General features: G+C 33.2%; 2 protein-coding genes across 6 annotated transcripts; both read left to right on the forward strand.

The window, feature by feature from the left end:
- Positions 1-426: 426 nt before the first annotated feature.
- Positions 427-3,618, forward strand: LOC125201169. 2 transcript variants are annotated; one of them, XM_048099145.1, is made up of 4 exons: positions 427-943; positions 2,084-2,578; positions 3,146-3,199; positions 3,334-3,618. In XM_048099145.1, the coding sequence occupies exons 1-4, from the start codon at positions 491-493 to the stop codon at positions 3,406-3,408; spliced, it is 1,077 nt and encodes a 358-aa protein (XP_047955102.1). In that variant the 5' UTR covers positions 427-490; the 3' UTR covers positions 3,409-3,618. The 2 variants fall into 2 exon arrangements, with proteins under 2 accessions (XP_047955102.1, XP_047955113.1); XM_048099156.1 differs by having other exon boundaries at positions 434-943; positions 3,152-3,199.
- A 3,560-nt stretch (positions 3,619-7,178) lies between these two features.
- Positions 7,179-11,052, forward strand: LOC125201181. Of its 4 annotated transcripts, none has more exons than XM_048099178.1 (4): positions 7,179-7,632; positions 8,936-9,429; positions 10,632-10,685; positions 10,797-11,052. In XM_048099178.1, the coding sequence occupies exons 2-4, from the start codon at positions 9,079-9,081 to the stop codon at positions 10,884-10,886; spliced, it is 495 nt and encodes a 164-aa protein (XP_047955135.1). In that variant the 5' UTR covers positions 7,179-7,632; positions 8,936-9,078; the 3' UTR covers positions 10,887-11,052. The 4 variants fall into 2 exon arrangements, 2 of the variants coding, with proteins under 2 accessions (XP_047955135.1, XP_047955145.1); XR_007172847.1 differs by having other exon boundaries at positions 10,632-10,681.
- The last annotated feature ends 2,042 nt before the right edge of the window (positions 11,053-13,094 follow it).

Genomic DNA, 13,094 nt, shown 5'->3' on the forward strand with positions numbered 1-13,094 from the left:
GAAAAAATTTCTTTTAAATTTGATATTCTTACCTGTTTCTTAAAAATGAAAACTCTTTCCTTTTCGGGTGGTTTCTATTATAAGAAAGTTTTTTCTAACTTTCCACTCATACACTATTTTTTTCTAACTTTCTTACTTTATCAATTCTTTTCTCTTATTTTATTATTTTGCTTTAAAATTCGTACGGTTCCGAAAAATCCATATTTTTCGAAAATGGAAAGAATATATATGTTTTGTTTGCATGGTGTAACTACTTATTGTTCTCTCTCTTTTGGTCTTTGTTTAACATTAAACTTTATGGAAAGAATATATATGTTTTGTTTGCATGGTAGTTGTTTAACTACTTATTGTTCTCTCTCTTTTGGTCTTTGTTTAACATTAAACTTTGTTCACACACTACATTAATGTTTTTATTGCTAGCAAGTGGCCAAATTTTTTTGTCATAAAAGGATGATGTAGAAAAGTTTTCTTCATCAATTGAGAGAGAGAGATGGAAGGAATGAGAGAGATCCCAATATCCTACTACGAAAGAGCAAGTGAGGCCGAGAAGGAAAAGATCAAACTAGTCTTCGAAAACGCCGACATCAACGGCGACGGGAAGATAACCCATGCGGAGATGAATAAGGTGATTAGCCTGACGGAAGCCTTGTTCCATAAATTCGACATGAACGGCGACGGGTGCGTCGATTTCAACGAGTTTATGTGCCTTTACTACTTGAGTGGTCGTAAGATGTCGGTGCGCAGATGCAACGACTGCCATGAGATTCTGGTGGGCCCTTACTTCGCTTGCTTCCTTTGCCTCGGAAGAGGCGATCATACGTACGACCTCTGCTGTTCTTGCTACCGCCGCGGTGCCGAGTCGTCGCATGAGCACTCCGTCGAGCACATGGTGGATCATCACTCTCTGCTTAGCCTCTTCAGGGAACAAAAAGCTCAAAACAAGGTATAAGTTCTTTGTTTTTTAAATTTGTACTTGTATTTCCCTATTTATCATAACTAGGAATTAAATATTTTTATTTTTCGTTAAAATATTATTATTATAAGATCATAAATTAAATATTAATTTAAAAAATTGTTTAAGAAACGGGTGTTAGGCATATAAATAAAAAAGTAAGAGAAAGAAAAAAGTGGAGAGAGTAAAGTAAGCGTGAGAAAAGTGTAACCATATGATAGAAATCCATGAGTTCCATCCTAAAACCAATTGGTGATAGTAAACCAATTGGTAACACTTCACACACCCTACACAGATATGAAACACTACACACATTTCACACACACTAACTCACACACATTACACACAATTCACATACTTCACACATTTCACACACATTTCACGGATATGAAACACTACACACATTTCACACACTTCACACACACTACACAGATATGAAACATTACACACATTTCACACACACTAACACACTACACACATTTCACACATTACACACACTTAACATATTTCACATACTTCACACATTTCACACACTACACAAATATGAAACACTACACACACTTCACACATACTAACACACTAACGCACTACACACATTTCACACACTTCACACACTACACACATTTCAAGCATTCTATTTTCCGATCTGAAACGAACCAAACCGATTATTTGCAAAAAAGTTAAATTGAACCAAACCAAAAAACTGAAATTTTGAACCAATTTTGAAATTTCAGTCTTCAATAGTGTGCGTATTTTGTAAAAATTTGTGTAATGTGTTTTATGTGTGTGTAGAGTGTGTATATTGTGTGCAATGTGTGTATTTTTTGTATAATGTGTGTAGTGTACGTGTATTGTGTGGAATGTGTGTGAAGCGTGTGTATTTGTGTATAGTATATGTGTTTTGTGTAAAATGTATATTTTGTATATAATGTCCGTGTAGTGTGTGCAAATTCTTCAAAATCAGTTTCATAAAAATTAAAATTCAAACATAGGATTTAGAATTGAACTAGAATTCAATTTCTTCCAATTTAGTTCCATAATATTTCAATTTTATTTCGGTGTACCAAACGAAGCCTGAATTATTTCCTTATTATTCCGTCCCTAAGAATATTTATGATGTTGTTGGAACAGAAAGAAATGGAGGAAATTCGCGAAATTGCGAAAGCCCTTCACCAAGCCAGCTCTCCTGAAGTCCAAGAACTAGCAACCGAGTTCTACCAATCCCTGGACTCGGACGGAGACGACCGAGTCGATCTGTCTGAGTTCCTAGCCTTCATGAAGGAAGAAGGCTATTCCTACAAGAAAATCCCTAGTTTGTTCGACGAGCTCGACGTAGACAGCAACGGTACCCTCGACTTCTTCGAAGTCATGACGCTCATCTACATCTTCAAGAGCGGCCGCCCTCAATGCGAATGCTGTGACAAAATCATCCCCGGTGTGTTCTTCTCATGCACCGAGTGCTTTAAGAATCCCAAAAGCTCGTTCGATCTGTGCAAGGATTGTTACGTGAAGGGGAGTCGCGACCATAAACACGGCGGCCGGGCCCAGTTTTTGGACAGTCATACGTTGTTGCAGGCTATGAGATATCCGGAGATTGCAGATATGTCAGGCGTAACGATTCATGAGGTAACTTCTTAATTTTTATTTTTTTGCAAAAATTCCAACCTCGGAATAATAATGTTATTACCAATCAATATAGATGCCACCGTAAAAATTATTTACAATAAAAGAAATACGTAATTAACTGTATATTTGGTGTATGAGTTGCGTTAAAATGACAACACCTCTTAAAGTAACACCATACCATCATTCCTAGCCAATCATTTGTACACATGGACGAATAATCAGCTGCCATGTGGCAATCATAAATGCTCAAGGGTAAATTTTCTCGGCCAGCAATATCCAATACTTTAGACAGGACATTGTTGTCTAGCGTTTATACTATTGTTGTGTAGCGTTTATAATATTGTTGGATACGTGGTGTCACAGTGTCACTTTAAGAGGTGCTGTCATTTTAACACGAACCTTTGGTGTATTCATTTCGAATATGAAGACTATATGATATTAGTCTTGAAATCATTAGGGAAAAAATAATTTAACTACACAAGATGTAGTATTAAATTCGAATTAATTAGTGAATGATGCTGTCCTTTCCCCCCTTTATATGCGGTAATTAAATCTCTTGTTTGTTGGCTGCAGGAAGGGAATAAATCCACAAATGACATAGCTCCATCAAACTCAAAGTGGGTAAGTATTGTTTTTATTTGAATTTTGGAACGAGAAATTATTTTATGAAAATGATACATCAAAATATGCAAGCATAAATAGAAAAAATGAAACTCAATTTGATTAACACATAGCTCTTTCTTGATGCATCTCAGAGAAAAAGGAAGGCCGCATTTTATGCACTTGACGCCGCAGTCAAATTCGGGAGCCAATATGAGAGAGCCAAATAAATTCTAAAAGAAAAGGGCTAAGAAAATGCATTTCTTTATGATATTGTACATGCAGTCTAAGAATGTTGATTGGACTACTTCTTTTTTTTTTTTCTTGTTCATGTCATCTTTATCTTTTGTCTTCGGGTGTATGTTTAGTGTGAAAGACATCATTTAAAATGATGTAGTACTAAAGATAACTATTTCACATTATTTATTTTCTTACTTTTATAATCTTCTCTTCGTTTTAACTATTTAATGGTATAATTTTCTCAAAACGAGTGTTTAATTGAAGTGCATCACTACGGAGGGAGTGGTATATCCTTGCACTGAAGGGAGTATGTATTTCCTTCATTTCTTGTACGGGGTTTAAGAAGTTGTTTCATTTTATAGAGCATAATAAATACACAACAGATTTATTTATCCGAGTATCAATAAAATCAAGGTTAATTTGGTCAAAACAATAAATACAAATGTTAGATTCGATTACCAAAATTATATTCTTCCTTCGCCCGTTATTAAATGTCTCAATTTTCCTTTTTTTGTTCATTCGCCAATAAATACCTTTAGGTTCTATACTTTCAGCGACAAACATTTTCGGTCCCCAAAGGTGGACTGCGGACATATGTAATAGGATGGGGATCCCTGGACCCCCAACTATTTGCATTTCAAGTATAATATATACGTATGACTCATTGTATATTCACTTGCTTGCTCGGTTGGTCGTGTAAGTGGTCTAGCAACCATTAGAACATGGGATCAACTCCCCCTTAGCACTAGATTTTGACTTTTTTTAGTATAACAAATCTTCATATCTAGTTCATTACCTAATGGAGTACTTATTTCATAAGATGAGAATATTTTGGTGGAAGGTAGTTCATTATCTAATACTTACTTCATAAAATGAGATTATTTTGACGGATGAAAATGGAAAGATAAGACTATTTTTTATGGATTTGATGGAGTGTAATTTGGACCCAGATTATGGGTTTTTACTTTTTAGTATAACAGAGCTTCATATCTAATGGAGCAGCACTAGATTCTGTTTCTTTTAGTATAACATATCTTCATATCTAGTTCATTATCTAATGGAGTACTTATTTCATAAGATGAGACTATTTTGGTGGAAGGTAGTTCATTATCTAATATTTACTTCATAAAATGAGACTATTTTGATGGATGAAAATGGAAAGATAAGACTATTTTTTATGGATGAGATGGAGTAGTAATTTGGACCCCAGATTATGGGTTTTTACTTTTTAGTATAACAGAACTTCATATCTAGTTCATTATCTAATACTTCATAAGATGAGTCTATTTTGATGGACGGGTGAAAATGAAAAGATGAGACTATTTTTATGGACGGAAAAGAATCAAAAGATAAGACAGAGTAGTAATATGGACCCCCCAATGTCAAAATCATGCGTCAGCCACTGGCGATCCATATTACAAAATATTATTTGCGATCTGCGGACTATACCACTTGCTCGTTTCAGGTGCTTTTTCACTTTTTGACCAAATTTTCAAACAAAAATGCCCCTAAAAGCCTTAAGGGTATTTTTGTACACTCACTCTCTAAAAGTAGGTACTCCCTTCGTCCCAATGAAGATGATCCCTTCCTTGGGCGACACAGGATTTTTTGCAGTTATATTTTGTGTGGTAAGATGAGAGAGTAAAGTAAGATAGAGAGAATAAAGTAGAGATAAATGTGTTTCCATTTTAAGTAATGGTTCATTTTGATTGAGACAAACCAAAAAAAGAAAGTGGGTTATCTTCAATGGGACGAAGGGAGTACTTATTTTGATACTTATGTTAGTTTGGATATTTTAACAGTGATTAGTGTTTTATTCGAATAATTTTTGTTTGAATTAGTTATAGTGTGTAGGTCTTGAACCTATTGTGGAACCAATATAATTACAGTTTAGCTAGCAAAACAATTCTTAGATTTTGCTTACTTAAAAACTACTACAGTACTTCTTTTTCTTGGATACTAGTAGAAATTCCAGACATCAAAAGGGCCACTTTGTTTTTTCCTAATTAGCTCGATCGACCAAATTACAGTACTAACTACTAAAGAACGTAGTGAGACGATTTCAATGATTAATAAAAATTGACTCGAGTTATTTGTATTTTTGTTTTAAAAGGTTAGTTGACAGGAGTGGTTAATTTACTTAATTTTGTTAAGTATACGTCAGTTCCGATTCTCCGAAGATGTCATCAATTTATTATCCTATACCGAAGATTTTGTATGTAATAAGTTGAATTGATCGGAAATATAATTTAGTTTTGTGCTTCACAAAAAGGTTGTATATATAACTCCTTATTTATAAGAGATATTTGCATCTAATATCACGAAACTTTCAAAAAGTTGGGTTTTTTCCACGAACTTTAAAATCGGCAAAATAATATCACGAACTTTATCACGTGTTTGTTTTTTCCAACGAATGAAAAAATGCGTTTAAGGATATTCATAAATGCGTTTAAGGATATTCATAAATGCGTTTTAAATACTCCATAGTATGATTTCTATAGGTATGACGAAAGAGCCCCACCACAACTAATAGGAATAGGAAAGATTCTTCTGTTCCCATAAGAATTTGAGAATGAAAGATATAATTTAAAGGTTATTCAGTTTAAAAAATTATGTCTCATGATTAAAATATGTAAGTTATAATTTAATAGTATATGGATAATTTTATGTTCATTAGTCATAGCCATCTCCCATAACTAATAATTCTAGATGGATTATCATATGATAAATAGTGTTACTTAAATTAAGTTTTATGTAAATCGTAAATAGAAACAAAATTTTACTGATAATAATTGTACCGAACTATTTAATCATATTTACATACACATTATATGAATATGCAGGATGCTATTGCTACGTAAGAATGGCGTATACTTAACAACTATAGGAGTAATAATTTTGTGACCAAGTGAGTGTAATTTCTTTCGTCATACCTATAGAAATCATACTATGGAGTATTTAAAACGCATTTATGAATATCAGATTTTAATGTAACTTATATACCATGATTTAGGAGTAATCACTTGATTGGTGGACGAACAAAACTGATTATATATATATATATATATATATATATATATATATATATATTTATTTATTGGTGAACCGAAAAATATCTTTAATTGTATGAAATAATCTCTTTTGGTGTGCTATAACTTCCCATTTGTGGTGGGACAAAGACTTCTACCAAAAATCACGACCAAATATGATTTTTTTTAAAAAATTTAGCACTCTCTTTGTTTCTTAAAAATTAAAACTCTTTTATTTTAAATAAGCCGTTTTCTAAAAATAAAAACACTCCAAACCGTAAAAGTTCTTTCTTCTTATGAGGTGAGACCCTATTAACACACTTTTTCTTTCTAACTCTTTCTTACAATACCAATTTTGCATTAAAACTCGTGCCGCTCTATAAGTTTTATTTATAGAGAACGAAGGGAGTGTTAAAGGACATATGTCTTTTCTCTACTTACATTATTCTCTTATATAAGGAGGTCATTGTTTTTTATCTTTTGGTCTTTGTTTAGAATTAAACTTTATCAATTTATACAATTGAATTGGCCATACTGTGAGCTTGACTAGAGTTGACAGCTTCCGCGCACTGCAATAATGTCTAGTGGTTCAATCAAATTAACTTAAATTATCCTGCCAAACATTTTTTTTCTAGCAAGTGGACGAATTGTTTGTGTCAAGTGGCCAAATTTTGTAAGATATATAGCACATAACTTTTCTTCATCACAATTCACACAGCATTTCACAGAGAGATGGGAGGAATGAGAGAGATCACGAGATCCTACTACGAGAGAGCAAGCGAGGCCGAGAAGGAAAAGATCAAACTAACCTTCGCAAAATTCGACATCAACGGCGACGGGAAGATAACCATTGCGGAGCTCAAAAGCCTGATGAGAATCCCGGAAGACGTGTTCCATAAACTAGATGTGAATGGCGACGGGTGCCTCGATTTCGACGAGTTTCTGTGCCTTCACTACATCAGTGCTAGTAAGATGCCGTTAGTCTATTGCGACGGCTGCTCTCAGTTTATGGAGGGCCCTTACTTCTCTTGCTTGCTTTGCCTCGGAAGAGGCGCTAATACGTACGACCTCTGCTGTTCTTGCTACCGCCGCGGTGCCGAGTCGTCGCATGAGCACTCGGTCGAGCACATGGTGGATCATCTCTCTCTGCTCAAGCTCTTCAGGGAAGAAAAAGCTCAAAACAAGGTACCAAACAAAAACTAATGTCTAATTTTGTCATATTCTTTAAAGTCTTATTTTCTTCATTTCGGATTCAAACGTCATACTTCACTAAATCATTACACTCAAGTTTTATACTTCTCAGTCCGTTGTCTGCCATTGTTTGTCACTAGTTTCCTTTTTGGTCCATCTGTCAATACTTGTCAAAATTACTTTTACTACTTTTGATAAAAGACCTCACATTACCAGTAGCTCATTCTCACTCACATTTTATTATAAAAGTAATATTTTCTCCGTCCTTGAAAAGTAAATATGAGACTGCGTTTTGGTACACGGAATTGGAGATGTAGAATTGGAACTGGAGCCTTTAATTCGAAATCTAATGTTTGGTACCACAAAAATATTTAGATTTGGAATTGAATTGAAATTTCAAATTCCAAATCTTTCAATTCCACTGTTTGAACTCCATGAAAATTAGAATTCCAAATAGTCATAAAATTAGATAACTTCACTATATATCCACGGTACACTTCACATATTTCATACACTCCACACATTCACACATGTCATACACACTATACAAATTTCACACACTTCATGCACTACGCACACTCCATACACTAACGAATATGAAACACTAGACACACTATACAAATATGAAATACTACACACATTTACAAACATTTCACACACTACACATATTTCACGCACATTACAAACATTTCACACACTACGCACATTGAATACATTTCTAGCATTCGATTTTGGATTATTTTTTTTCAGTTTTTAGATTTTTTTTATCTGAACCGAATCGAATCGGAAAACTAACATTTTCAAAATAATTAAATTAAATCAAATCGAAAAACTGGAAAACCTAGCTGAATTCGAAATTTCAGTTTGTCAATAAGGTGCGTATTTTCTGTAAATTATGTGTAGTATGTGCATTTTTGTGTATATTGTATTATAAGTAGTGTGTTTATTTTGCGTATAGTTCGTGTAGAATGTGCAATGTGTTGAAGTCGTTTTTTGTATAGTGTGTGCAATGGATATAGTTTGATTGTGTGTATTTTGTGTATAATGTGTGTGCATTGTGTATCGTGTGTGTATTTGTGTATAGTATATATAATTTGTGCAAAGTGTGTGACAGTGTGTGTGCACAAATTTTTCAAATTCAATTTCATATCGTACTTCATTTTATTAAACATTGGATTTTAAATCGAATTAGAATTTGATTTCTTCCAATTTAGTTCTATTTCTGTGTACCAAATAGAGCATGAATTATTTCCATATTATTCAGTCCCTGAGTATATTAATGATATTATTGAAACAGAAAGAAATTGATGAAATTCGCGAAATTGCCAAAGCCCTTCACCGAGCCAGCTCTCCTCAAGTCCAAGAATTAGCAACCGAGTTCTACCAATCCCTGGACTCGGACGGAGACGGCCGAGTCGATCTGTCCGAGTTCCTTACTTCATGACTGAAGTAGGCTTTTCCTACAAGAAAACCCCCACTTTATTCGACGAGCTCGACGTAGACAGCGACGGCACCCTCGACTTCTTCGAGGTCTTGACGCTCCTCTACATCATCAAGAGCGGCCGCCCTCAATGCGACTGCTGCGAAAAAATCATCCCCGGTGTGTTCTTCTCCTGCACCGAATGCTTTAAGAATCCCAAAAGCTCGTTCGATCTGTGCAAGGATTGTTTCATGAAGGGGAGTTGCGACCATAAACACGGCGGCCGGGCTCAGTTTTTGGACAGTCATACGTTGTTGCAGGCTATGAGATATCCGACGATTGCCGATGTGTCAGGCTTAACAATTCATGAGGTAATTTTCATTTTAATTTGAAGGTTATTTTCTCACTACATTATAAAAAATAATGCTAAATTAGACTTTAAGAAGTTAAGAAAGCTTAAACGACGTGAATGCTATCCTGCGTGCGTGATCATTTTATTTTATTTTTTTGTTCCTTGTTTTCTAAAAGTTCTAGAGTCTTCGAACATTAATTAAGTCGAGCGATTTAATTAAATGTGAAAAAAATAAGAATAAATTCAATAACTTCCGAGAGTATTATTTTCCATATAAATTATTCAAGCATTAAAATAACTGAACTTAAATTTATCATCTCGGGGTTTAATTAGCAACCATTACTTCCATCGAGTCCAAGGTTTTAATTTAGCAAACTAGTCCAAACCTCCCTTTAATGGTTCTTGGTCCAAACTCTTTCCTTATTTATTAATTCTGTTTGGCCCAAAACTAATACTCCCCTAAATTAATTAAATCCATGGCCCCAATTATACTATGAGAGTGGCCCAAATAACAAAAAGAGAAAAGTTAAATGTACATAAGATGTAGATAATATCCTTAAATTTTTTATTTTATTTGAATTTAATTAAAAATTAGTTTTGTTATTTATTGATTATATATATATATATAGCAATAAGAAAGAAGTGATATACAAATTTTATGTCAAATCGTAACATGATTTCAAGCTTGATTTGAATTAATTATACAATATTTAGTAAAAATGTATTTTTCTTCTTAAATATACAAATATTTAAGTTAAAATTTCAATTTTTTTCGAAGTATTGAAAATGATTAGTATCAAACTTATTTTAAATCAATTAATGTTTATAAATCGATTTTCATATAAAATATTAAAAAAAAAAATCGATTACGTTCGTACAACTACGTACAATTATCACTATCCTAAAAAAAATAAAAAAACGTCCTAGAAAGTGGCATGCACTCCTTAGTTTGATAAAAATCTTAAAAACTAAGATAATTAAAATGGTGGGGTATTACAGGTTTGCAAAACATTTCGGGCACAATTTCCACTGTAAAAATGATTTCCAATTAAACGTAATTAACACAGTATATTTAGTGTATTCATTTCGATCTTGAAATCATCAGGGAAAAAATAATTTAACTACACAATATGTAGTATTAAATTCGAATTAATTAGTGAATGATGCTGTCCTTTCCCCCCTTTATATGCGGTAATTAAATCTCTTGTTTGTTGGCTGCAGGTAGTGAATGTGAATAGATCCACAAATGACATAGTTCCATCAAACAAAAAGTGGGTAAGTATGCAAAATTAGTTTTATGAAAATGGTACATCAAAATATGCAAGCATAATAGAAAAAATGAAACTCAATTTGATTAACACATTGCTCTTTCTTGATGCATCTCAGAGCAAAAGGAAGGCTGCATATTATGCACTTGACACAGCAGCCAAATTCGAGACCATTTCCGACGCCCTAGACCTCTGCACTATTATGTGACAATATGAGAGAGCCATATAAATTCAAAAAGAAAAGGGCTATGAATGTTGATTGGACTACTTTTTTTTCTTGTTCATGTAATCTTTATCTTTTGTTTTCGGGTGTATGTTAAGTGTGAAAGACATTATTTAAAATGTAGTACTAAAGATAACTATTTCGTACATTATTTTTTTTTCTTATTTTATTTTCTCTTCATTTTAACTATTTAATAATGTCATTTTTTCAAAACGAGTGTTTAATTGAAGCGCATCACTACGGACAAGTATGTATTTCCTTGCAGTGGAGGGAGTATGTATTTCCTACATTCCTTGTGCGGGGTTTAAGAAGTTGTTTCATTTTATAGAGCATAATAAATACACAACAGGTTTAATTATCCGAGTATCAATAAATCAAGGTTAATTTGGTCAAAACAATAAATACAAATGCTAGATTCGATTACCAAAATTATATTCTTCTTCCGTCCGTCATTAGATGTCTCAATTTTCCTTTTTTTCGTTCATCCGCCGACAAATGCCTCATTTCATTTTGAGTAAACTACATTTTTAGGTTCTATACTTTCAGCGACGAACATTGGGGGTTCCTATTGCAAAATATCATTTGCAATCCGCGGACTATACCACTTGCTCGTTTCGTGTGCTTTTTCACTTTTTGACCAAATTTTCAAACAAAAATGCCCCTAAAAGCCTTAATTGTATTTTACACTCACTCTCCAAAAGTAGATATTTATTTTGATACTACTTATGTTAGTTTGGGTATTTTAACGGTGATTTGTATTTTATTTGAATAATTTTTGTTTGGATTGGTTATAGAGGGTAGGTCTTGAACCTATAAATATAATTACAGTTTAGCTAGCAAAACAATTCTAAGATTTTGCTTACTTATAAACTACTACTTCTCTTTCTTGGATACTATAGTAGAAATTCGCTAAAGCCAGACATCAAAAGGGCCACTTTGTTTTTTTCTAATTAGCTCGATCGACCAAATTACAGTACTAAAGAACGCAGTGAGACGTTTTCAATGATTAATAAAAATTGACTCGAGTTATTTGTTTTTCTGTTTTAAAAGGCTAGTTGACAGGAGTTGTTAATTACTTAATTTAGTAAGTATACGTCAATTCCGATTCTCCGAAAATGTCACCAATTTATTATTCTTTATACCGAAGACTTTGTATGTAATAAGTTGAAGAGATCGGAAATGTAATTTAGTTTTGTGCTTTACAAAAAGGTTGTATATATAACTCCTTATTTATAAGGAATATTGGCATCTAATATCACGAAACTTTCAAAAAGTTGGGTTTTTCCCACGAATTTTAAAATTGGCAAATAATATCACGAACTTTATCACGTGTTTGTTTTTTCCCACGAATGAAAAAATTCATGTTATTTTAATAGATTGAAGAACAATTTTTGAGGGTGTGCTTCAAGAAAAACTATCTTCAAATATTGAAAAACTTGAAACTTTCGAAATTGTTGTCGAGAAATTACGAAAAAAAATCGGTATCATAGTATTATTTGTGAGAATTTTTTCATTCGTGGGAAAAAACAAACATGTGGTAAAGTTCGTGATATTATTTGTCAATTTTAAAGTTCGTTGGAAAAATCCAACTTTTTGAAAGTTTCATGATATTAGATGTCAATATGCCTATTTATAATGATGAATTATTTATTGATTAGGAGTACTATATAACCTTCACAAAGAAATTGAAAATGAAAACAAAACTTTTTTAGACAGGTGTAGTAAAGATCTTTAGAATGGCTACTTAAAGAGAAGACAAAACAAAGATTATAACGTTGTTTGGCGAATTATAACTCGTGTGTCCATTTGGATGATAACCATGAAAATGCCGTTGAAAATTAATTTACCCAAAAATCTCTATTTTATTTCTCATGTGTAAGATTAAAGATAAATGTGGCTATATATGCACGTGTGCTGTTTTAGTTAGAGTAGTTAATAAGCTAAATGTTCCAAGTTCTGAGTTAATCATGAATTCATGATTCATGAATCGGTGACGTATCCTTTAAATTTTTGTTTTAATCATGATTCATGAATTGTGTTTTGATCATTTCGTGAAAATCACCCTATTAGATTTCCAATTCTAAAATCTTCAAGAATTGATGAATTAAAGCATCCGCAGCGGTGCCCCGTCCGTCCGTGCCAACGACGGGAACCGCTCGTCCACCAATGCATGCCGCCAACGCACGGAGCTGC

Source organism: Salvia hispanica, chromosome 1, assembly GCF_023119035.1.
Source record: "Salvia hispanica cultivar TCC Black 2014 chromosome 1, UniMelb_Shisp_WGS_1.0, whole genome shotgun sequence".
NCBI classification, from domain to species: domain Eukaryota; kingdom Viridiplantae; phylum Streptophyta; class Magnoliopsida; order Lamiales; family Lamiaceae; genus Salvia; species Salvia hispanica.

Coding starts and splice junctions, on each gene's coding strand:
- LOC125201169 (XM_048099145.1), top strand. CDS start 491: ATGGAAGGAATGAGAGAGATCCCAATATCCTACTACGAAAGAGCAAGT. Junction 2,579..3,145: donor CAGGCGTAACGATTCATGAG/GTAACTTCTTAA, acceptor CTTGTTTGTTGG/CTGCAGGAAGGGAATAAATC. Junction 3,200..3,333: donor CTCCATCAAACTCAAAGTGG/GTAAGTATTGTT, acceptor GATGCATCTCAG/AGAAAAAGGAAGGCCGCATT.
- LOC125201181 (XM_048099178.1), top strand. CDS start 9,079: ATGACTGAAGTAGGCTTTTCCTACAAGAAAACCCCCACTTTATTCGAC. Junction 9,430..10,631: donor CAGGCTTAACAATTCATGAG/GTAATTTTCATT, acceptor TGTTGGCTGCAG/GTAGTGAATGTGAATAGATC. Junction 10,686..10,796: donor TTCCATCAAACAAAAAGTGG/GTAAGTATGCAA, acceptor GATGCATCTCAG/AGCAAAAGGAAGGCTGCATA.